At 35.8% G+C, this 24,792-nt stretch overlaps 1 protein-coding gene and 1 pseudogene across 1 annotated transcript in view; one reads left to right on the forward strand and one right to left on the reverse strand.

Moving 5' to 3' along the window:
* Positions 1-24,792, forward strand: part of HFM1 (helicase for meiosis 1) — a 79,877-nt gene that overhangs the window by 34,477 nt on the left and 20,608 nt on the right. Inside the window, exons 19-29 of the mRNA XM_036447218.2 lie at positions 30-110; positions 4,922-5,013; positions 6,901-7,007; positions 7,102-7,149; positions 8,766-8,863; positions 8,946-9,077; positions 13,856-13,941; positions 14,420-14,503; positions 14,630-14,787; positions 16,624-16,727; positions 18,098-18,244. Coding sequence (XP_036303111.1) covers positions 30-110; positions 4,922-5,013; positions 6,901-7,007; positions 7,102-7,149; positions 8,766-8,863; positions 8,946-9,077; positions 13,856-13,941; positions 14,420-14,503; positions 14,630-14,787; positions 16,624-16,727; positions 18,098-18,244 — 1,137 coding nt within the window. The remainder of the gene's footprint in view (positions 1-29; positions 111-4,921; positions 5,014-6,900; positions 7,008-7,101; positions 7,150-8,765; positions 8,864-8,945; positions 9,078-13,855; positions 13,942-14,419; positions 14,504-14,629; positions 14,788-16,623; positions 16,728-18,097; positions 18,245-24,792) is intronic.
* On the reverse strand, positions 3,119-3,548 carry LOC118724202 (annotated as a pseudogene).

Below are 24,792 nucleotides of genomic sequence, written 5' to 3' on the forward strand. Positions count from 1 at the left end.
AAATAAAAATGTTTTCTATACTTTAACAGATTTATGTTTGAAGAATCTGAATGATTTATCATCTCTGGACTTAATAACAATGGATGAAGGTGTTAATTTCAAACCAACTGGTAACTTTTCCATCATAGCTAATAAATTTAACAGTTGCTTGCCCTAGCCAGTTTCACTCAGTGGATAGAGCACTGGCCCACAGACTGCTGGTTTGATTCCTGGGTTTGATTCCTGTCAGAGGCATATACCTTGGTTTCACGATCAATCCTAGCCCCAGTTGTGTGAGAGAGGCAACCAAATTAATACATCTCTATCACATGGATGTTTCTCTTTCTCTCTGTCTCTCTCCCTACCTTCTACTTCCCCCCTACACACACACACACACACACACACACACACACACACACACACCAAACACACACACACACACACACACACACACCAAACACACACACACACACACCAAACACACACACACACACACACACAAAAGAAAAACACAATTGCTTACTTAAGACTAAATGCGAAATTTGTTCTACTAAACTTAGGTGATGGTAAAATTAAATTGGGATATCAGTTCTCAACAGGATATCATCATTAATATGATAAGTTTATATAAGAATCCTATTTATAAAATTATAGAGCTTCTTTTTGACTGGCATAGAATTTGTCTTCACTGAGTCTGGTAACCTTTAGCAGAGGAATGAAATGCTCAAATCTTTGGGTTGTTTCAAACTTGCTATAACTTGTAGATATCCTTTTCCCAGTTCTAAATTATTCAAACATTGATTACTTATGGTCTCACTCACATTCTATTTAGAGTATAATAGAAAAAAAGAAAGAATGTTTTATAGTTTTAGCACTCATGATTAGAAGTTTCATGGGATGTAATATTGACTTCATTATTCCAGCATTTTAACATAAAATATGCAAATCTAGCTTATTTGCACATGATGCCCATTTACCTGATCCTCCTCTGGGCCAAGGTTAGCCATGTATTTTGCCTTGAAAATATATATTATGCAATGCCCAATCTTTGGACATTTTGCCCTTTATGTTTATAACTCGGCAGCCTCTTGTTACACCCTCTGTCATCAAGCTACTTAAAAAAAAATGCAATGTTATATGTATGTATGTACAGTTTTATGAGGAATTTAACATGTCTTTTTAACTGTGGTTGCATTTTTATTAGGGTTATTATTTAGGTTAATGTTCTTACCACCAGGTTGCATGGATTCTTTAGTTGTTTGTATCAGTACTTATTTCATAAACCCTGTTCTATTTAGTATGCAGTTCTACAGAATGCAAGAATTTATAGGAATGCATATATAGTATATTTTTGAAATTAAATATGTATGTAAGTACTCAAGAATACTATATATTTATTTAAGGTTAATAATTTTATTAGCTTTGATTTATAGTATTTTTATTATTAATAGGTTTGTTATATTTTTATATTTCCATTATGATTCTTTTTTGACCTATGGATTATTTGCAACTATAATTTCTAATTTCTGTACTTGCTTTTTTTAGTTATCTTTTTTTAATGGTACTTTGTGATCAGATAACATTTTCTGATCTTTTGATTATGATCTTTTGAAATTATTGTGACTTGGTTTATGGCCTAGTATGTGATCAGTTTTTGTAAATATTTTGTGTACTTATCCTTTTGGTTTTAAGCCCTCTTCTAGATAAATACCTTATTAGTTCTTTGATGTTTTATTAAAAATACTTATATTTCATTTAGCTATTTTAGTTGACTTCAGCAGGTGGTTTTTTTGTTGTTGTTTTTGTTTTTAATATATTTTATTGATTTTTGTACAGAAAGGAAGGGAAAGAGATAGAGAGTTAGAAACATCAATGAGAGAGAGTCATTGATCAGCTGCTTCTTGCACACCCCCCACTGGGGATATGCCCGAAACCAAGGTACATGCCCTTGACCAGAATTGAACCCGGGGCCCTTCAGTCCCCAAGCCGACGCTCTATCCATTGAGCCAAACCGGTCCCGGCAGCAGGAGGTTTTGATTCATACTTGGCCGGCCATTAATGTAGATGGACATTCTTATATAGTATTTCTAATAAATTCTTTTTTGTGACTTCTTGTTCCTACATATTACTAATATTTTCTTTTACCTTTTTCAGTATTTAGTTTTAAAAAATATATTTTTATTGATTTCAGAGAGAAAGGAAGGGAGAGAGAGAAACAAACATCAATAATGAGAGAGAATCATTGATCAGCTGCCTCCTGAGGATCGAGCCCACAACCTAGGCATGTGCCCTTGACCAGATTTGAACCTGGGACCCTTCAGTCCACAGGCCAGCGCTCTGTCCACTGAGTCAAACCAGCTAGGGCAGTGTTTATTTTTTCTATTTAAATTCTTAGCCTCTGTGTTTTAATTCTGCTTTATACAGTTTTTTTTTTATTTTTAAATTTGTTGTCATAGTACTGAAATATCTAGGTATTTTCATTTGTATGCTTATGTTCTTGAACTTTTTAGTTATTCTACCTGGTAATGTGTAAAAGAGAAGGGCTCAAAAGGCCAGGTCTTAGTTAGGGTTAAATTTTTAAAATGGTATGTAACTGCAAAGAGGCTTGAAAAGTTAATGAACTGGTTGCATCTTGAACCTCTATAGGACGGAGGGTGAGAAGGAGGAAAGAAAGATGGAAAATTTGCATTCCTAAAACTATTTGGCAAAGCTGATGGGAATCTTTAAGTCAAAATCGCCCATCAGAGGAGACCCTTGTCTTATGGGCCTACCTTAACATTCCTGCAATGCTTAGTCATTGGTTTGGAGCATCTTTGAGAAGTGTGATCTCAGTATCAACATGGTGATGGATTCAGAACATGGTAGCTGGGGTCATCTCCAGTAGGAGTTGTGAGAAGTGCAGTCTGATGGCCTCTACATCCATCTCAACCCCCAACTGTATAACTTTTATTTTGAATTATCCTGGATTTGCTACTATGAGAATATTAATCACTTAGCTATATTGATAGCAAAGTTGCCTCCTTATTTGTTTTCCTCACTTGCATATCTTTTTAAATTCTTTCTGTTTCTTCTACCTTGAGTGGCTTCCTTTCCATGTTATTTTTTAAAATTCAATATCATTTATTGTACCTTAGTAGTAACATAAGGGTATTGTAAGCCAATATGAATAAATATGTAAGAACTATTCTTCCAACAAAGGACACCTAAAAAACAAAAACTGTACTGTTTCTCAATAATTTCTCATTTCATTAAGTCATTTCTAGGTGGAGACACTTTGATGAAGAGTAATATTATCTCCTTTTTGCATGATCCGCTCTAGTTGTTTTCTTGACTTTCTTTTAGATTGTATCTTTTATGCATCTTCTACTGAGGTTCATATACTCATCAAAATAAAAGAATACAGGCTTCTATACACATATTCCATTGCTCATAAAGCCACATTTAAATCTGAAATCTATTTTACAAACATCTGAAGATGAGGTTGATGGGCTGCACCAACTCCTTTCTGCACTTTTGAACCTGGCCATGGTACGCCATGGTGGAAGCTAACATTGACCACACTAAGCCACACGCTCCCTCAGAGAGCCACTGTGGAATCTTTCTATGTTGTTTTTATATTTACTTATGAAAGCTTCATCCTTACTAAAAAGCCAGCAAGTATCAAAACTTTTAATTTTCTCAAATAGGGATAACCTATATTAATTTGTAAACACTTAAGATAAGAGCAGCATCTTTAAATATGCCTTAATTATATTTAGTTTCCTTGATAACCATATTTTTAATATCTCACACATTGCTCTCAGAAGCATCATTTTATGAACCATTGAATTACTCACATTTTTGCTGAATATATTCACCAAGCTCCTAATTAAGAAAGTAGCTTTTAAGCTGCCCTTGTTATTTTTCTGTTCCTGTTTTATTTTCTATACTATGAGTAAGTCTATAGGAATGTCAATTTTTTCCCTTCTTCAGCAAAAGCTGTAGTACATACATACATTAATCCTTTTCTTGAAAAGCAGTATGCCATTTTCCTGTTCCCAGCCATTTTGTTTTACATGGTTTGAAATTATTTGTAATGTTTTTGACAACTTAGAATTGAAAATCAGTAAACAAATTCCATTTCATCAATTATTTACCCCCACTCAAACCCCCCTACTCTAGTCAATCCAATGTTGTATTTCTAAAGCAATTTATATTCTAACTCCAATTTAATTAAATTTTGCTCAAAAATTTTAAGTGGTACTCTTATTTTACAAATCAAATCTAAAATCTAAACTCCTTTAATAGCATTTCAGAGCTTTTTCAGGGCCTCTGTAAGTCTATCATTCATCATGTTTTGATAATGAAAGTGGACATTTAATGTTAAACCCTATGCTAAATTCTCTACATATATTATTGCATTTAATCTTTATAATAAACATGAAATATTTTCTTATTCCCACATTATGTAAAATAACCTTCATATGACCAAGCCATATGTTTTATCAAGCCATACATCTCTCATAACAGTATTCTAATGATAATCTTTTTAACTTTTTTTATTAGCAAATCTTTATCTTTCCTGAGGTCATAATGGCTTTATATCCTTTCTGCCAAAGCATATTAGTTACTTTTAAATTCTGCTGTAGACCCATTATCTCTATTAGGCTATCCTACCTTGACCATTCTTTTAAGTTTAATTTCCTCTGAATTTAAGTTTGCATATGTAAATGTTATTATTAATTGGACTTTGTTCTCTAGTCCAGTTATTTTCATCTGGTTGTCCACCTAGCCATCCTATAAGTTCAGAGAATGCATCTTCTAGATTTGTTGGTGTGTCTTTTGTTCTTGATATCATTACAGACACAAAATAGATGTTAAAAAAAAAGTTTATTAAACTCATGAAAAAGCAAGTTGTTTCAACTGATGGAGTAAATGTTTATTTTTCCATCTTTTACCACAGAGACCGGAAGGTTGATGGCTTGGTATTATATCACATTTGAAACAGTGAAGAAATTTTTTACAATTAGTGGAGAAGAAACTTTACTGGATCTGGTAAATAGATTTTCATTAGAAAATAAATACAGACTACTACAGTATAAAATAATATTGGGGAGCAACTAATTAGTATATCATATAATTTAAGAATGAATGAGCAGAAAAGAAAGCATTATAATAGTGCTTATGTCTCCTCCATCCTTATGTACATTTGATCATGAGATATTCAGTATTACATCTTAGAATGTATTTTCAGTTGTATCTGTGCATCAGGGCTAAGAAAATTTATATACATACTCAAAGTAGGGTTGGCAGTAACCCTTCAACTTACATGAGAATGCCAATTACATTGGTAGTGACTTCTAAGTGCAATATGTTGAGAAAAACCCCAAATGATGTGGCATGTCATATTAGGAAAGTCTGCCATGAGGGACAATAAGGGACACATGTGCTGCATACCTGCAACACTTCCCTAAGCCTTTTGCAGCAGAATAACAGTAACAATAGAAATAGAAGAGTATTGATGATAGACCAGAAAAAAAAAATTGATTGTAGGGAAATGGGAGTAAAAACAGGTTGTACTAAGATATCAACAGTGGTGGCAACTTTGCAGCCATAGCAGTGAAGAGAACCACAGTCATGTTGTTGGTACCTGGTAACTGTATTGGTGGTTTCTCCCTTTACTGGGGACATGACTATAAAACAAGGTATTTATATTTATTTTTAAATTTAAGCCATTTATTTTATTTAAAATATCTAAGTTGACTATTTTAATAGGATTATTATACTAAAAATAGCACAAAGATTGGTGAAAAATAGGCTTTACTTACACGTAAAATTATTTTTAAGAAGAAATCAAGAGTAGAAAAACCTTCATGTTAACATTAGTTCATCTGATTTTGAGTTCAGTACATGTGTAAGAGAATTAGAATGGGTATTAGTTTCATTTTACAGATGCAAGAAACCAAAGCAGAGAGAATGCTTTGCTCAGTCATGTGGCACAACTATGATATCTAAAGCATTCTTTCTATTGCAAAGTTAGCCTCAATAGAGATAATGGTTTGCAAACTACAGAAGGGTGAATCTATACAAATAAAGAGCTAATATGCTAATGGTCAATACACCGTAATGGGTAATGACCAGGTCATTAGCATATTACTTGGGGCGTTGCTCCAGAGACAGGGAGGCCTGGAGAAGGCGGGAACATCCCATGCCAGAGAGCGGAAGGGATGAGAGCCAGAGCACCCCCCTCACCAGTCCTTCACCACCCACCTATCGCACTCTGAGTGTCACGCAACCCACCTGCCAGGAGAAGGAGCACAGCGCAGCAGATGGGAGGCTTTTATGCTCTCCTCTGGTGCCATGATGGGAAGGAGCCACCATGTTGCTCCAGAGATGAGGCAGAAGCAAGAGGTGCCCTGAAAAGGTGGGACCAGCCTGAGGTGACTGGAGGGACTGAGGGCAGGGCATGAAGCGGCCAGAGAAGGCCAGAGGGTTTGGGGCCAGGTGCACTGGAGCTCTTCGTGGACAAGTGTAGGTGTCAAGGTAGGGCTGCAGGTGGGTGTGCAGCACCGTGCGAATTCTCACCCTGGGCTCCTAGTAATAATATAATAGTAGTAATAATAGTAGTATTAAGAGCAACATTTACTGAAGGCTTACTCCGTGGTTGGTACTGGGTGAATATTTAAAATTTTATTTTGTTAATCTTTACAGTCTTAGTTCCAGTGTCTAGCACAATGTCTGACATATAACAAGTGTTTGTAAACTTTTGTTTATAAATGAATGAGAGAATCCTTAAAGAAGCAAAACGTATAAAGCAAATTTTTAACTCTATTATGCCAAATGATAAAACTGTGATGTCCTAAGGCAAATGAAAAATATAGAGAAAGTGGATGACAGGAAAGAATGGACATAATTAAATAGACAAATGCTGAAATTTTATAGGTCAAAATGATATCCAGCTGCACGGAATTTCTAGATGTACAATTAAGGATAAGTGAAAAGAAAACTTTGAATACTTTGAACAAATGTCCAAATCGAATAACTATCAGGTACAGAAATTAAATATATTTTAAACAATTTTTAAAAGTTTTATTTTGTTAAAATATGTAATAATAAAAATTTTCCTTGTGTTTTTATTTACAGATTTCCAATGGAAGGAAAAATTAAAACAAGAGAAATGAAAGTAAATTGGTAAAGATAATTCATTGTTGAGTGTCTTAAAATACTGACTACCTGTTCATTATTCATATTTATACATATTTTATAGTTTTAAAATTTATTTCACATTTTTCCTCAGTACAAAAAAAGAATAGATTTACATAAAAATGAGAATGTAGGAGTGAAATTAATTTCTAAAAATTCAGACTTTATTTTAAACAGATGATTTGTGAAAAATTTTAATCAACAAATATTTATTGAGGTTGTGTTTTGTTCAGGCAAGATATTTGATAGAAAGAAGATATGCTTAGTGTTTAAGTTAGCTTGAATGAGAACCATACATATAAAAATAATGGACAGTATGAAAACACGTGTAATAAGTGTCTTTTGAATGACAGTGGCATTCTGAGAGAGTAAAAGCCTGAGTAAAGGAATGCATATATGACAGTGAGATGAATAGTCTGCCAAGAATGGGAAGTTTATAATGATAAGTTTAATTGGAAGAGTAAACAAATTACGTTGTAAATTGTAGTGACTTTTACCCAGTTTACAATCATAAATGCAATGATGTGCTATGCCAACTGCTTGGTTTTCTGAATATTTAGATCTTAGTGTTAAACCTTTTGATTTCAAGTATACAGTTTCAGGTAAAAATGATTTTTGTATGTACTCAATTAAACCAGTTGATTTAGTGTGCTAATAAGAAATTTTCCCCCTTCCTAGCTAGAGGAGGTCACTCCTTCTATGGGATATTTCATGATATCTCATTGAATTTTATCTTCCAAATACCTTGATGTCTCAGAAACAAACTTCTAAACAAACTTCTGAACTATAGCTTGGACAACAAAAGTTATTGTTCTGCTTCTTAGCTTTATTTCTCTAGGAATTCTAGTTCCTTAGAGATCATTATCTCCCAATCCTCCCATTTTACAAATGAAGTAAGTGATACCTAGAGAAGTTGTGACTTGCCCAAGGTTATGTTGCTGTACTTGGAACTGAACTAGAACTAGAACCTAGATCTCTTGCTTTGTTTTTTTTTCTGATATACTCTGTAGCATCAACTAACTGTTGAGTCAAATCAAGGTGCTTTTCCACAAGTGTCCTCTTGAGAATTCCCTATTTGCAATTTTAATTTTATCTTGCCTTAAATTGGGCCAAACATTCTTTTGTTGAACAGAATCATCAGCACCTAACATTATGCTTATTACTTATAGGCATTTAATAAATATTTGTTGATTATACAGTTTATATTGTTTTTCTATAATACTTACATATAATAAAACCCAAAGACAGAACATTATTGAAGGATATATGACCAATAGTTTAGATGTGTTGAGGTTAAAGAAAAAGCCTAAGTGATAGTGCCCTATAAGCATTAGAAATTTATCAATCTAGAAATAATGAAAGTCTTGAGAAAGAAATTAGATTTTTTTTTCAGAGAAAGGTGAATAAAGAAGAGAAGGGAAGTGAGAATTGAACTTTGGGATATTGGGAAAAAGAAGTAAAAAATACTTGCAACAATAATGATATAAAATGTAGATCATGTGTTAAAGAAATGAAGGCAGAGAGGATTTTTTCAGTCAGTGATGTCAAATACTGTGAGATAATAATTTTTAAAAGTAAATAATGATTTTTTTTTTCCTCCCCAGTCTTATTCAGGCTCAGTTAGGATGCATTCCCATACAAGACTTTGCTTTGACACAAGATACCTCAAAGATTTTCAGAAGTGGCTCACGAATTACAAGATGTATGTTACAGGAATCTTGTATTTTCAATATTTTTTTAGTTAATTAGAATACTAAATTTAATATTGGAAACTTTTTTTTTAGGGTTGTCAGAATTTGTGGCTCTTCAAGAAAAGAAGTTTGCCGTACTATTGAACAGTTTGATTTTAGCTAAATGCTTTCGATGTAAACTTTGGGAAAACTCTTTGCATGTATCCAAACAGCTGGAAAAAATTGGTAGGTACCGAATACAGGCAGGCAGTTTGTTAATGTGTGCAATTTATTTTGTATTTTCCTGTTAGGAAAATTATTTTATGATGATTACAGACCTATAAAGGAAAGCTATGTTTATAGGCCTAAATGAGATACTATACTTTATTCATCTGGAAAGTCAGATTTTTATTTACTCTGGCTTAAAGGATTCCATTTTAAATTAATTAGGAAACCCAATAAAAACTATCATTCTTATTTTTGAATTTGTTTTCAAATCAAAACTGAAATTTTGTTTTAGTAACTAGGTAACTATGAGTTACATTTTTATGACTATTTTGTTTTGTTTTTCTGTTCATCAGATTTTTAATGCACTGATTTTTAGATTCACTTGTTGATAGATATGTATTTGTTGTTCATAATTTTTATCTTTACCTTTTTCTTTTTCTTTCTCTTCTTAAAGAATACCTTTTAGCATTTCATATAATACTGGTTTATTGGTGATGAACTCCTTTAGCTTTTTCTTATCTGTGAAGCTCTTTATCTGCCCCTCAATTCTGAATAATAATAGCTTTGCTAGGTAGAGTAATCTTGGTTGTAGGTCTTTGCTATTCATCACTTTGAATATTTCTTGCCACTCCCTTCTGGCCTGCATAATTTCTGTTGAGAAATCAGCTGACAATCGTATGGGTACTCCCTTGTAGGTAACTAACTTTTTCTCTTACTGCTTTTAATATTCTCTCTTTGTCTTTTCTTTGTCATTTTAATTATGATGTGTCTTGGTGTGGTATTCTATGGATTCCTTTTGTTTTGGGTTCTGTGTGCTTCTTGGACTTGTAAGTCAATTTCTTTCACCGGATGGGGGAAGTTTTTTGTTATTATTTCCTCAAATAGGTTTTTAATATCTTGCTCTCTCTCTTCTTCTGGCACCCCCATTATGATATCAGTATGCTTCAAGTTGTCCCAGAGGCTGCTTATACTATCTTCAAATTTTTGTATTCTTTTTTCTTTTTGCTTTTCTGGTTGAGTATTTTTTGCTTCTTTGTATTTCAAATCTTTGACTTGAGTCTTGCATTCCTCTAGTCTGCTGTTGGATCTTTGTATATTATTTTTTATTTCAGTCAGTGTATGTTTAATTTCTAGTTGGTCCTTTTTCATATCCTCAATGGTCTCATTAAATTTATCAGCCTTTTCTAGGAAATTCTTGAAAAACCTTATAACCGTGGTTTTGAACTCTATATCCAGTCATTTGTTTTCCTCCATTTCTTTAGTTTGTGATCTGTTTCTTTATCTTCACATTTTTGCTGCTTCCCTGAGTTGGTAGGGTAGCTTTGTGTGCTAGGTGTCCTATAGGGCTCAGTGGCTCGGCCTCCCCAGTTACCTGAGGTACACCCCTTTGTGGACTGTGTGTACAGCCTTGTTGTAGTTAAGTCTTGAATGTTGTTGGTATCACTGGGAGGAATTGACCTCCAAGCCAATTAGCTGTGAGGATCAGCTATATCTACACTGGGAGAACTTCTGTGTTGGAGAAGCCTTATGAAACAAGACTTGCAAAATTGCAAAAGCCTCTGTGCTCAGTTTGGAGTCTCAGGGCTGAGTCTCAGGGCTGAGCAGACAGTCTTGGCTTCCCATCAGCCCTGCCCTATGAGGCCCCTGGGTCTCAGTGTCCCTCGGTAATCGGTGCAAGCACCTCTAAGAATAAGCTGATTTCAAGTTTCACCCACTGCTAGACAGTCCAGTTTCTCCCCCTATGAATCTGGATTCCCAGATACTCTCCTGGAACTAGAGTTCAGCACAGTGGGGAGCTTCTGTTCCCCACTTGCTAGAGAAATCCAGCAGCGTACTCAGCAGTCAGTCCTCTCTTTGCGCACTCGTGTGCGCACCTCCAGACCTCTGCCTTTTGCGGCTCCGCTGAGTTTCCACCTGACAGTCCATATTCCCCCTGTATAAGCCTGGGTCCCCAGGATCTTGCCCAGAACTGGGTTTCAGTGCAGTCGGAACTGGGGTTCAGCACAGTTGGGAGCTTTTGTCTCCTTCCAGCTACAGAAAGCCAGCCAGGCACTCAGCTTCCAGTGCACGTGTCTTCGTACCTCAGCCTTTTGCAGCTCCTGTGATTCTCCATGTGCTTTCCTCTTTCCTTCTAGTTGTAGAATTTCCACTCAGCCAGCTTTCCTGTGGTTCTGGATGATGTTCATTTTGTCTTTTAGTTGTAGTTTTCAGTTATTTTGTTTTTATCTCAGTAACAAGGTACAGAGCTAGCAGTCTTGGCCATTCCTAATTCATTATAGAAAATTATACCACTTATTTATATCTCAACTTTATTTTTTTCAATAACAGCATGATATTAGTACTAATCTTTATGAAGATTCTGCAGACAAAAGATTATGCCTGGTTATTTTCTGTCTATTGGGATCTAGTTCAAGGTGTGCACTGAAAAACTTTAGAGGGGAACATTTACAAAGACTGGGATATGACTAAAGCACTCTGAAGTTTTCCAGTTTGCTGCCTTTGGCTTTGTGACCCTCCTCCTTTTTAGATAGAACTCTAAAAAGAGAGTTGTGGCGGGACCGGTTTGGCTCAGTGGATAGAGCGTCGGCCTGCAGACTGAAGGGTCCCGGGTTCCATTCCGGTCAGGAGCATGTGCCTTGGTTGCAGGCATATCCCCAGTGGGGGGTGTGCAGGAGGCAGCTGGTTGATGTTTCTCTCTCATCGACATTTCTAACTCTCTGTCCCTCTCAATTCCTCTCTGTGTAAAATCAATAAAATATATTAAAAAAAATAAAAAGAGAGTTGTTAGCCCATGACTAATAGCCTAGTCCTGGCCAGCGATTGGGCCAATCAGGACCATCTCACCCAGTCCCAATCAGTGCTGATGGGGCTGGCCTGTTGGGGAGGGACTGCAGGAGGGCTCCAGGGTGTGTCCAGCCTCTTACCCAGCCCTGATCATTTGGACCCCAGCAGCAAGCTAAGCTACTAGTCAGAGTGTCTGCCCCCTGGTGGTCAGTGCACATCATAGTGACTGGTCAAGCAGTTGACTGAACGGTTGATCAATTGGTTGGACACAGCATATTACACTTTTATTATATAGGATATGCATCTTGAGACATGAAAAAATCATGTAAGGAATCTTTAAGGGATCATTAAGGATTGTCCTATTCCTTAGAACAAAGATCTACTTTTTTATTTTCTTGAAATTTGAAATCAGTTGGTAGCAGAGAGCAATCCACTTCTGGGTGCTGAGGTGAAGGTGGGGATTGGCTGGTGAAGTAAGGTCCAGTTCGAGGAGAGATTCCTGATGAAAAGGGTCACCTTCCTACAGAAGTTCTGCCAAACCAAATGCCACACTCATCCCACAAAGACAAAGAGTTCTGAATTGTGAAGGAGGTTCCATATAAGATTTAGGAAATAGCAATTTACAGAAAAAATTGAAATGAGATTAAATGGTTACTAATAAAAGTTTCATTGTACTTAAAAAAGCCAGTCTTTCTGATCTTAGAATGTTGTCAGTCTGGGTGTTGGTTGAATTCTGTACCTCCCAAATTGTTGAACACTAACGTTTTTCTACATTTAATAATAGAAAAGTGAGAGAATCAAGCAAAAAAGCAAATCTAAGCTCTTATAAGACCATCAGGAAAGAAATAAAGAATACACATTGATTTTCAACAATGTTTATAAACTAAAAAATGAAAATTCAGGAGAATTTTTGAGGGAAAATGAAAATTAACATTAAGGAATTATGAATAGTAGTTGTGTCTTAAGATTAAGAAAAATTTCCATGAAAGAATAAGGATGTGAGTAAGGAAATAGAAGTGTCATGCCATCATCAGTAATATATGTGTGTAGATAGAGTGGTAATATTTTGAAATTTTATACTTCTGACAATATTTTCTATATGGGGACTTGGTTAAATTCATTCATGAGTGTAATAATTTAAAATTTTAGTTTTTTAAAGCATAAAGAAAAAGAAAAGGTCCAAAGATGGAAGTAAACTTGATATATTTAAGGAACAAAATATATATGTGGCTGGGCAATATTCAGCAAGAGGGGAAGGGTAGAAAATTAGATGGGAAAGGTAGGCTGTGGTCAAGGCATATAGGTAAGGGAGTTTGACCATAGTAAGGAAATTGTCATTTTATTCTAAATGCAATGGGAAGGTATTAGAAATTTTAAGCAGGAGAGTAAAATTATCTATTTAGATACAGACAAGAGAGAAGTCTAAGACAGAAATGCTCAGAATACCATAGTTTCATAAAGCAATATTCTCATCCCTGAATCATGTTGCCTTTTTCAAACAAAAGAATAATAATAGGTGTCTCTTGGTACTTGCTTTATGGATAACATATGATAAAACTAAGGGCTGAGCCATCATGTGAACCAAAGAGTTCCTCTTTTTTTTTTGTATAATAAGCAAATGCATGTTTTATTTCAGTTTGAAAAAAGATATAAACAACTGAATAATGTCACTGCCCAACTAATTTAATTGAAACCATTTTTTAAAACTTTAAAAAATGAGTCCTAGCCAGTTTGGCTCAGTGATAGAGCATTGACCTGCAGTCTGTAGGGTCTCAAATTTGACATCAGTCAAGGGCACATGCCTGGCTTACAGGCTTGATCCTCAGTAGGCAGTGTGCAGGATGCAGCCATCAATGAGTCTCTCCCTATCTCTTCCTCTCTGAAATCAATAAAAATATAAATCAGTTATTAGTCTGAATCTATTTTTTTTACTAATGTCGTTAAATATTTAAATATAATTTTTTTAAAAAAATAGATTGTTTAAAAACTGCTATTTGATTAATTTTCCACAGGTATAACATTGTCAAATGCAATGGCTAATGCGGGTTTGACTTCCTTTAAAAAAATAGAAGAAAAAGATGCAAGGGAACTTGAACTGGTATTTAACATTCACTTATTCCTAATATTACCTCTATTCTTAATGTATATTCTAAAGCTAAGCTAACTCATATATTTATTTCTAGTAAAATGATTTTTCTCCTCATAGTCATAAGTATTTTAACTTAAGGTTTTAAGTAATAAGAATTACTCAAACTATTGGCTAGCCCTGGCCGGTGTGGTCAGTGGTTAGAGCATTGGCCCTGGCACCAGAGGGTTGAGAATTTGATTCCCAGTCAAGGGCAATATGCCTGGGTTGCAGGTTTGATCCCAATCTCTCTCACATTGAAGTTTCTTTCTTTCTTTTCCTCTCTCTCTCTCCCTTCCTCCCTCCCTTCCACTGTCTCCAAAATCAATGGGAAAAACATCTTCGGGTGAGAATTAACAACAATAACAAAGAAACTTATTTGTTATATAAAGTATTTTACTAAAAGAATTTTTAGTGTGTGGTCAGAATATAATTATATAAATGTTTTTAGATTTTAAATAGGCATCCCCCTTTTGGAACTCAGATAAAAGAAGCAGTGATGTATCTTCCAAAATATGAACTCGCAGTCGAACAGGTAAATATTTTGCTTTCTAGATATTTTGATTGTCTTATCAGGAATAATGCTCCTCATAGTTGAGTTGGAGATGAGTATGAGTAGTAAGGCTATTTTTAATATTTCTATGCCTATCCTTCTTTAAAGATTGCAAGATACAGTGACATGATGGCGGAAATATTAGTGACTATTACATTAAGAAACTTTGAACAGCTACAAACTAAAAGAACAGCACCAGATTTTCACTATGTTACCTTAATCATAGGTGATGCAGATAATCAACTGGTTTTTAAGCACAAAATTATGTAAGTGTAAAAATTTCTACTTCATTTTATTTCTTAGTCTATAGTATAAAAGAAAAAAATCCACTGAGTAGAAAAAGTAATACAATCACTGTAGGATTAATTAAATTAGATTTTTCTGATGCTATAATGGGGTAGTTTTTCTGTTTGTCTTGTAAAGAAGATATTAACATTGAGTCTGTTGTTTTAGATTATTATATTTGGTACTATAATGAACAAAGTTGAAAACAAGTGAATAGATAAGCTTTAGGAGTATCTATAGTCTACTGATGCTGAACTTTCTTATTTTTTGCTTTTCTTCAGTCATTCATGACCTTACTACTCACTCCAAAATATATCTTTTATTTCAACATTTAAATCTAACAAATAACTATAGCTCCATTATAGGATCCAGCCAACCAGATCACCATATATATAAAGGAGGTACTTCCCTTATACCTAGTTCTTTAGCAAGCCATTCTGTAATTTTCATTTGTGTTGTTTTTTCTAATATTGCTCTTTTTTTCTAAGATGTCATAAACAAACTCTAAGGATATCAGTTATAGCTATAGCTAATATTTTTTGAGCAATTAGTCAGTTCCAGGTATTTAATTGTTTGATCTTTATAGGAGACAAATGCTACTATTATTTACATTTTGTAGAAGAAATTGAGACCAAGAGAATTTAATCAGTTTTGTTCAAAGACATATAGGTACTTTAAAGTCTAGATTTGAACCCAGCCATTCTATTGACTGCAGAGCCTATGCTCCTAATCATATTATTGTATGTACTTGTAAATTCAGGAATGGCAGTGACTCCGAAATGGGAATCTCTTAATTGTTGCTAGTGTATAGAGAATATTTTCCTAAAATGTCCCATGCAAGGTTCCTAAAGAAACTGCAGTGACTGATAGGATATCCCTTTCACTGGTAATTATATTCTTAAACTAACCATGGCACACTTATAGAAAATATCCTATCCCATATAATAATCCTGTATAATAAAAGGCTAATATACAAATCAACCGAACAGCAGAACAACCAGTCACTTGCGTACTAACCACCAGGGGCCAGATGCTCAATGCAGGAGCTGCCCACTGGTGGTCAGTGCCCTCCCACAGGGGGAGCGCCGCTGGGTCAGAAGCTGGGATCACAGCAGCAGTGGTGGCAGGAGCCTCTCCCTCCTCTGCGGCAGCGCTAAGGATGTCCGCCTAATGGCTTAGGCCCGCTCCCCACATAAGCCATCAGTCAGACATCCCCTGAGGTCTCCTGGACTGCGAGAAGATGCATGTCGGGCTGAGGGGATCTCCCTTCCCTGAGTGCATGAATTTTGTGCACTGGGCCTCTAGTATCATTATACAAATCTTTATTCTCTCTGACAACAAAATCTAATGACAACCTTAATTATATGAGACTAAAATAAGTTCAGTCACAAAATTGGTTGTTGATTTGTTTGTGGTGTTATTAAATACAAACTATTTTAGATCAATCTTATACTATTGAAGTTCTCATAAAGCCATGTAATTTATGTATAGCAATTGTTACAGTGATAGTGATTAAGGGATTAGCTCATGGGTTATTGATAGCAACAATATATCTAGGTGGCCTGAAGTGAGTCAATTCAACTTGGAATCAGCTATTGGGTCAATGTGTAATTAAGAAAATTATGATAATGGTAGTTCCACTGACATTCCAGTTCCTCTTCCAAGAATCTGGGGAAAGTAACTTTCAATACTGACTTCAGTTACTACCAGATAGGATATATCTTCGGATCAATCATCTCTTGAAGATTAACATATTATTTTATTTAGTGTTCAGATTATTAATTAAATGATACATTAATTAAAGTACTCTTTTTCAGGGATTCTGTTTTGCTAAAAACTGGAAATTGGACTAAAAAGATTGATGTAAAGAGAGCTCTTAAATCTGAAGAACTTAGCATAAATCTAATTAGTTCTGACTATGGTAAGTTCATTGAAGGAATAAAGACATGAATGTAAAGAATATGATTCATTTAAAAATTTGCCGAAACCGGTTTGGTTCAATAGATAGAATGTCGGCCTGCGGACTGAAAGGTCCCGGGTTCGATTCCGGTGAAGGGCATGTATCTTGGTTGCGGGCACATCCCCAGTGCGGGGTGTGCAAGAGGCAGCTGATCGATGATTCTCTCTCATCGATGTTTCTAACTCTCTATCCCTCTCACTTCCTCTCTGTAAAAAATCAATAAAATATATATTTTTTTAAATAAAATAAATAAAAATTACTGCCTTTATGCTATAACAAAACAATAAATGCCAATGATATTATATAAAAAGAATTGATTTAAGTAACATAAATCATTTTAAAGGGAAATTTTATGTATTTAGATATGTAAAAGATAGCATGGAATATCAAGGATAACAAAATGAAATTTTTATCTGTTCTTTCATACATATTTTATTTTCCAAGATAGGTAAATATCAATTATTGTGGGAACATTGTTTTTATTTTTATGCTAATGCATAAATTTTCACTTTTAAACTTTTTTTCTTTGCATTTCTCATTCCTGGGCTTATTAGACCTTTTAATTCAAACAGTACAGAAGATATAAGAACAAGTGATCTCTTGTATAGATTTATACTTAAACTAAAGGCCCGGTACACTAAATTTGTGCACTCCGGGGGCAGGGGCGGGTTCCCCTCAGCTCAGCCTACGCCCTCTCCCAGTCCAGGAGCCCTCGGGGGATGTCTGACTGATGGATTTAGGTCCATTTTCCCAGAGAGGAGTGGGCATAAGCCATCAGTCAGACATCCTTATCACTTCCGTGGACATGGGAGAGGCTCCTACCACTGCCTCTATGCTCACCAATGGTGAGCCTGGCTTCTGGCACCACCAAGGGCAGCTTCTACATTGCGCATCTGCCCCCTGGTGGTCAGTGCACATCATAGTGACTGGCCATTCTGCTGTTGGGCCGAAACTGGCTCTCTGACATCCCCAGAAGGATCTCAGATTGCGAGAGGGCACAGGCCAGGCCAAGGGACCCCACCAGTGCATGAATGGGGTGGGGGAGGAATACAGGAGGTTAGCCATCTGGAGAGGGATCGTGTGAGGGCTCCAGAGTCTGTCCAGCCTGTCTCACTAGTCCTGATCGACCAGACCCCAGCAGCAAGCTAATCTACCAGTCAAAGCATCTGCCCCCTGATGGTCAGTGCACATCATAGCAAGTAGTTGAGCAGCCTTAGCATATCATTAGCATATTACTCTTTGATTGGTTGAATAGATGACCAGACACTTAGCATATTAGGCTTTTATTATATAGGAGAATAATCATTTATATGTTTTTTTCCTTTTTCCAGTTGGACTTGATATACAGCGAAAATTTACAGTCTTTTACTTAGGACCCAAGAGGCTTGGAAATCAAATAATTATACAAAAAAAATCAGTAAAAGAGATTTCCAATTCTAAACATTCAGATAAGTCTACTGTAGCAGAACCCAATAAAGGTAAGTAGCTATATATATTCCTGTTTTGCATTAAAGCAAAGATATGGCTGCAGAGGAATATAGGTGTAGATTAGTGGTTGACAGAAACCATGAATAGGGAAAAATGAGGAGCCACTACTAATAGCATGTGATTTATTTTTGTGGTTATGACAATGTTTTGGAATTAAAGTATGGTGATAGTTGCACAACCTTGAGAATATATTAAAACAGATAGAATTGCTGAAACCAGTTTGGCTCAGTGGATGTGAAGGGTCCCAGTTTCGATTCTGGTCAAGGGCATGCAGCTGGTTGATGTTTCTCTCTCATCGATGTTTCTAGCTCTCTATCCCTCTCCCTTACTCTCTGTAAAAAATCAATAAAATATATTTTAATAAAATAAAATAAAATAAAATAGATAGAATTGTATACTTAAAGGAATAGATTTTATGATATGAATTACATTTTAATTTAAAAATAAATTGCATTATATACCAGTTGAATAAAAGAGATAGAAATAATTTTAAAACTACCATTAAAAATTACATCAGAAATCTCAAATACTTAATAATACAGTAGCAAAGATATTTAAGACCACTACATGAAAACTAAAAATCATTACTATAAGAAAATTAAGGAAAATATAATTAATTGAGTGATATACCACTTTAAGGATTAAAAGATTCAATATTATTTTCAATTGTCTCCAAATTAATTTTTAGATTCAATGCAATCCCAATATCAAAGTTTTTTTTTTCTGAAACAACACACTGATTATAAAATTCATGCAAAAATTCAAAAGAATAGGAATAATAAAGATAAACTTGAAGAAGAGAAGATAACCGCACAATTTAATTTACTAGGTAGCAGGACCTGTTGTTAAACAGGTACCGTATTTTTCGGACCATAAGACGCTCCGGACCATAAGACACACCAGTTTTTAGAGAAGGGAAATGAAGAAAAAAAGATTCTGAAACAAATAGTGTCCTAAAATATTTTATGTGCATTAAAACCCAACATCACAGTCATAAACACATGTAATCAACCCTGTAAAGTAAACAGCAGCATTTAGAACCATTTTAGAGCCGGGCAAGCACACAGAGACCACACAGAGCCGGGCAAGTAAAAAAACTTTTTTTTAAAAGTATATGTGTAGGCTATATTTGGACCATAAGACGCAGGGACTTTTCCCCCCCACTTCTGGGGGGAAAAAGTGGAATAGATTGGAGTTCCAAAATGGACTCCAATTAATCAGTGGAATAGATTGGAGTTCCGAAATGGACTTATAGATGTACAGTTACTGATTTATGACAAAATCAGTGTCTTGACCCTGACCTCAGACTCTACACAAAAATTATTTTCCAATATATAGTTGATTTAAAGTGAAAGGAAAACAATAAAACCTTTAGAAATAAAAATAGATCTTCAAGACCTTGGAGTAGGTTGATTTCTTAAATAGGACACAAAAAGTGCTGAATTTGACCATGTTAAAATTAAGAACAAGACACCACCATCAAGAGAGGGAAAATCAACCAAAGAGTGTCATAAAAAAATTGCACTACATATATCTTATTGTTATGGGCTGAATTGTGTCCTCCAAAAATGTGTATGTTGAAGTTCTAATCTCCAGTACCTCAGAATTTTTCTTTATTTGAATATAGAGCCTGTAAAGAAGTAACTTAAGTTAAAATGAGGTAATTAGTTGGGCCCTAATCCAATATGACTGGTATCCTTTAAGAAAAGGAAATTAGGGTACAAGCACACACAGAAGGAAGACCAAGTGAAGACATGGTTTTAAAATGGTTGGTGCACTCTGCTAGGGCTAAAAAATACTAAACCTTTTTTGTTGTTGTTAATCCTCATCCATGGATATTTTTTCCATTGCTTTTTAAAGAGAGTGCAAAGGAGGGACGGAGGAAGGTAGGGAGAAAGGTAGAGAAAAAAACATCAATGTGAGAGGGACACATTGATAGATTGCTTCCTGCGTGTGCCCAACCGAGACTAGGGATCAAATCTGAAATCCAGATACTTGCCCTTGACGAGGAATCAAATCTGCAACCCTTAGGTCCGAGATCCGATGTTCTATTCAATAGCACTGAGCTCACCAGCCTGGAGTACTTTTCTTTATACTCTTTGCTGTATATTAGCAAAATCAAGATATTTAATTCAGCAATATAATCCGTTCCTTAATAAATAGATAACAAAATTATAGTATAATATTTGACAGAAAAATTAAAAGATGTTCTCATCCTATATAATAAAAGGCTAATATGCAAATTGCTATGACATGTACTGACCACCAGGAGGCAGACGCTCAACACAGGAGCTGACCACTGGTGGTCAGTGTAATCCCACAGGGGAGCACCGCTCAGCCAGAAGCCAGGCTCATGGCTAGAGACCGCAGCTGCAGTGGTGGGAGCCTCTCCCATCTCCACGGCAGTTGGACATCCCCTGAGGGCTTCAGACTGCGAGAGGGTGCAGGCCAGGATGAGGGACCCCCCACCAGTGTACTAATTTCATGCACTGGGCCTCTAGTTTATAAATAAAATCACTCTGTGCATAAATCTATGATTAACATAAATCAGAAACTACAAAAGTCTAAGTAATACTTTTAACAATATTAACTCTAGTAGCTTATGTACAGACCAAATTATTTGAATTTAAAATTAGGATGTGAGCCGGACTGGTTTGGCTCAGTGGATAGAGCATCGGCCTGTAGACTGAAAGGTCCCGGGTTCGATTCCGGTCAAGGGCATGTACATTGGTTGCAGGCGCATCCCCAGTAGGGGTGTGCAAGAGGCAGCTGATCGATGATTCTCTCTCATTGATGTTTCTAACTCTCTATCCCTCTCTCTTCCTCTCTGTAAAAAATCAATAAAATATATTTTTTAAAAAAAATTAGGATGTGAGGCTAAGTTTGTCATGGGTGCCACTATTTCAGTTTCTTTCTCTGATTTTTTTTAAGCAACTGACCCTTGTTCCAGCAACCATAATTGGCCCTGTTAAAATAATTTTAAATATTTTGCTTAAATACATTTCTAGTTGACATTAATAAATTTATTTTACGGAGAAACCAAGATGGTGGCATTGGTAAACACCTAAACTTGCTGCCTTGCACAAACACTTCAAAACTACAACTAAAAGACAAAACAGATACCATCCAGAACCACAGGAAGGCTGGCTGAGTGGAAATTCTACAACTAGAAGGAAAGAGAAAAGCACACTGAGACTCGGAGGAGCTGTGGAAGTAAATTGCAGAAGTATGGAGGCGTGAGTGTGAAAAGGGCTGGAAACTGAGTACATGGCTGTCTTTTTTCAATCAGGAGGGAGACACAAGCTCCCAACTGCGCTGAACTCCAGTTCCAGGCGAGACTCTGTGGACCCAGACTCATACGGGGAGAAACTGAACTGTTTGGCATGAGGCAGAACTCAAAAGCAACTTTCTCTCAGAGGTGCTTGCAGCAATTACTGAGGGACACTGAGACCATGGGCCTCTTATGGCAGGGTTGACAGTTAGTCATTACTGTTTACTCCCCCTGAGAACCCACCCCACCCACGCTATGTGCAGAAGCTTTTCATATGAATAGCCTGGTCCTTTGAAATCTAAACTTACCTAACAAACTGCAGCTGAGTCAGTGAGACCCAGAACATCAAAAAGAAGGCCCAAGGCTCCACAGCAGCTTGCATTGCTTCACAGATGGGCCTCATCTGGGCAACTCCAAAACCCAAACAAAGGAGAAGAATCTGCAGATCTCTCTCTAGCTCCTGCTGGGTGGCCTCAGGCAGAGGCTAAATTAGCACCTCCTTGGAGATCCAAGAGCCAGTGTACCCAGTTGTCAGAGGGGACCATCCATATTACAACTCCTTAGATTCATAAGGGACACATTCAGGAAGCAGACTTAGTGAGCACCAAAGCCCCACTGAAGCAAATCTTGCCTCCTACGGGTGTCTCCAGTACAGAAGTTCTCCCATTGTAGACAGCTGATCCTCACAGGCAATTGGCCTAGAGGTCAATTCCTCCCAGTTGTACCAACAGCAATCAAGGCACACAGCCCTCAAAGGGGTGCACCAAGAGTGTCCACCTCAGTAACTGGGGAGTCTGAGCCACTGGGCCCCATAGGACACTTAGCACACAAAGCCACTCTATCAACATGGGGAAGTAGCCAAAATGCGGAGACAAAAACAGGTCACAAATGAAAGAAATGGAGGATAAAGAGTTCAAAACCATGGTTACAAGAATTTTTTTTCAAGAATTTTCTAGAAAAGGCCAATAAATTTAGTGAGCCCCTCGAGGATATGAAAAAGGACCAACTAGAAATTAAACATACACTGACTGAAATAATAATATACAGAGATCCAACAGCAGACTCAAGGATCACAAGAATCAAGTCAAAGATTTGAAATACAAAGAAGCAAAAAATAACCAGAAAAGCAAAAAGAAAAAAGAATCCAAAAATTTGAAGATAGTGTAAGGAGCCTTTGGGACAACTTCAAGAGTACCAACATCTGAATTATGGGGATGCCAGGAGAAGGGGAAGAGCAAGATATAAAAACCTATTATAATAGAAGAAATAATGACAAAAAACTTCCCCCACCTGGTGAAAGAAATAGACTTACAAGTCCAGGAAGCACACAGAACCCCAAACAAAAGGAATCCAAAGAGGACTACACCAAGACACATAATAATTAAAATGCCAAGAGCAAAATTAAAAGCAGTGAGAGAAATTAAAAGCAGCAAGAGAAAAAGTGTCACCTACAAGGAAGTACCCATATGATTGTTAAATGATTTCTCAACAGAAACTATGCAGGCCAGAAGGGAGTGGGAAGAAATATTCAAAGTGGTTAATAGCAAGAACCTACAACCAAGATTACTCTACCTAGCAAAGCTATCATTCAGAATTGAGGAGCATATAAAGAGCTTCACAGATAAAAAAAAAGCTAAAGGAGTTCACCAACACCAAACCAGTATTATATGAAATGCTGAAAGGTATTCTTTAAGAAGAGGAAGAAGAAAAAGGTAAAGATAAAAATTATGAACAACTAATACATATCTATCAATAAGTGAATCTTAAAATCAAGTGAATAAAAAATCTGATGAACAGAATAAACTGGTGAATAGAATAGAATCAGGGGCACAGAAAGGGAGTTGACTGACAATCCTGGGGGGGTGCGGGAAGAGACTGGACAAAAACTGTACACCTATGGATGAGAAAAGCGGGTGGGTGGGTAAGGGCATAGGGTGGGGTGGGAACTTTGCAGAGGGGAGCGATGGGGGGGAAAAGGAACAACTGTAATAATCTGAACAATAAAGATTTAAAAATAATAATAAAATAAAATAATGACAAAATAAAAATAAATTTATTTTACTTTAAGTACTTGGAACTGGGGGCTTTAAAACATACATTAATTATATGTAATTTAACATAATATGTGACAAAACTATAAAAATATGAATTTCAGATTATGATAATGATGAAATATGCAATCTCTTTACAGTATACCTGAGAGTATAGCTTAACTTAGGTCAGTTATCTTTTTAAACCTTATTTTTTGAGTTATCAATCTCTGTAAGCTTTTATTTGCTAAGACAAATTCAGACAATTTGCTGGAGATAGGGAGTGGAGTGGAAGCAGGGGAGCACTTATATTTCCTAAATTCATTTCTAACAGAAATATAGTAAAAAGTTTTTGTCACTTAGGTAATGTCCATATACTATAATTCTATAATTATATACTATAATTCTTACTTGTGTACAGTCTTAATTCCAGACAAGACTTGTTAACAGTGGTTTGAAATTTTGGGGAGTCCCAGAATCTCTAATTAGGTCCTACTTAGTTTTCACTACTGGGAACAAATGTGTGTAGTCATTGTGCACCATCTTGTGGTAATGTTTAGAAATGCAGCTGTTAGAAGTCCTTGGGTTAAGGGATGAAGCATTCTCTATCCCTTATTGTGAAACAGCTATTTCCTCCTAGTCTTCCCACCCCCAAAACAGTAGATTCTTTTCCTAAATAAAGTAAATGCATTTTCTCTGGAAAACTAAGGCATCTGTATAAGTAGGAAGGCAGGGTGGTTGAGTAATCAGGCTCTGGAATTAGACTGCTAGAATTAGAGTCTCAAATTTGTTATTATCTGCATAGTCCTGATTGTGTTACTTAACCTATGTATGAATTAATTTTCTCATATGTAAAATGGAGTAATAATAGGACTGCCTTATAAACAGACAGCCAAGGATGAAGAGACACTTGCGGGAAATCTGGAACATATGAAAGAAAGCCCAAAATAAAACAAATTGGATGAAAGAGCAACAGGATATTTCAGGAATTTAATAAAATGTAACATAAACTAATTAATAACCTCAGTGAAATTAAATATTAAATTGCAATCATAAAACAGAATAGGATGCCATGAAAAAAGCTATTAATAAGATTAAGTACAAGAAAATAAAAACTATGATTGAAAAAAAATAGCCTAGCTGGAGGGCCAAAAGATAAAAGTCAGTACAAACTAAATGAAAGCAAAAAGACAAGGAGATAAAAAATAAAAGACAAAGGGAGCAACCTAGGAGTCTG

This window comes from Pipistrellus kuhlii, unplaced genomic scaffold, assembly GCF_014108245.1.
Source record: "Pipistrellus kuhlii isolate mPipKuh1 unplaced genomic scaffold, mPipKuh1.p scaffold_m20_p_2, whole genome shotgun sequence".
Taxonomy (NCBI): Eukaryota; Metazoa; Chordata; class Mammalia; order Chiroptera; family Vespertilionidae; genus Pipistrellus; species Pipistrellus kuhlii.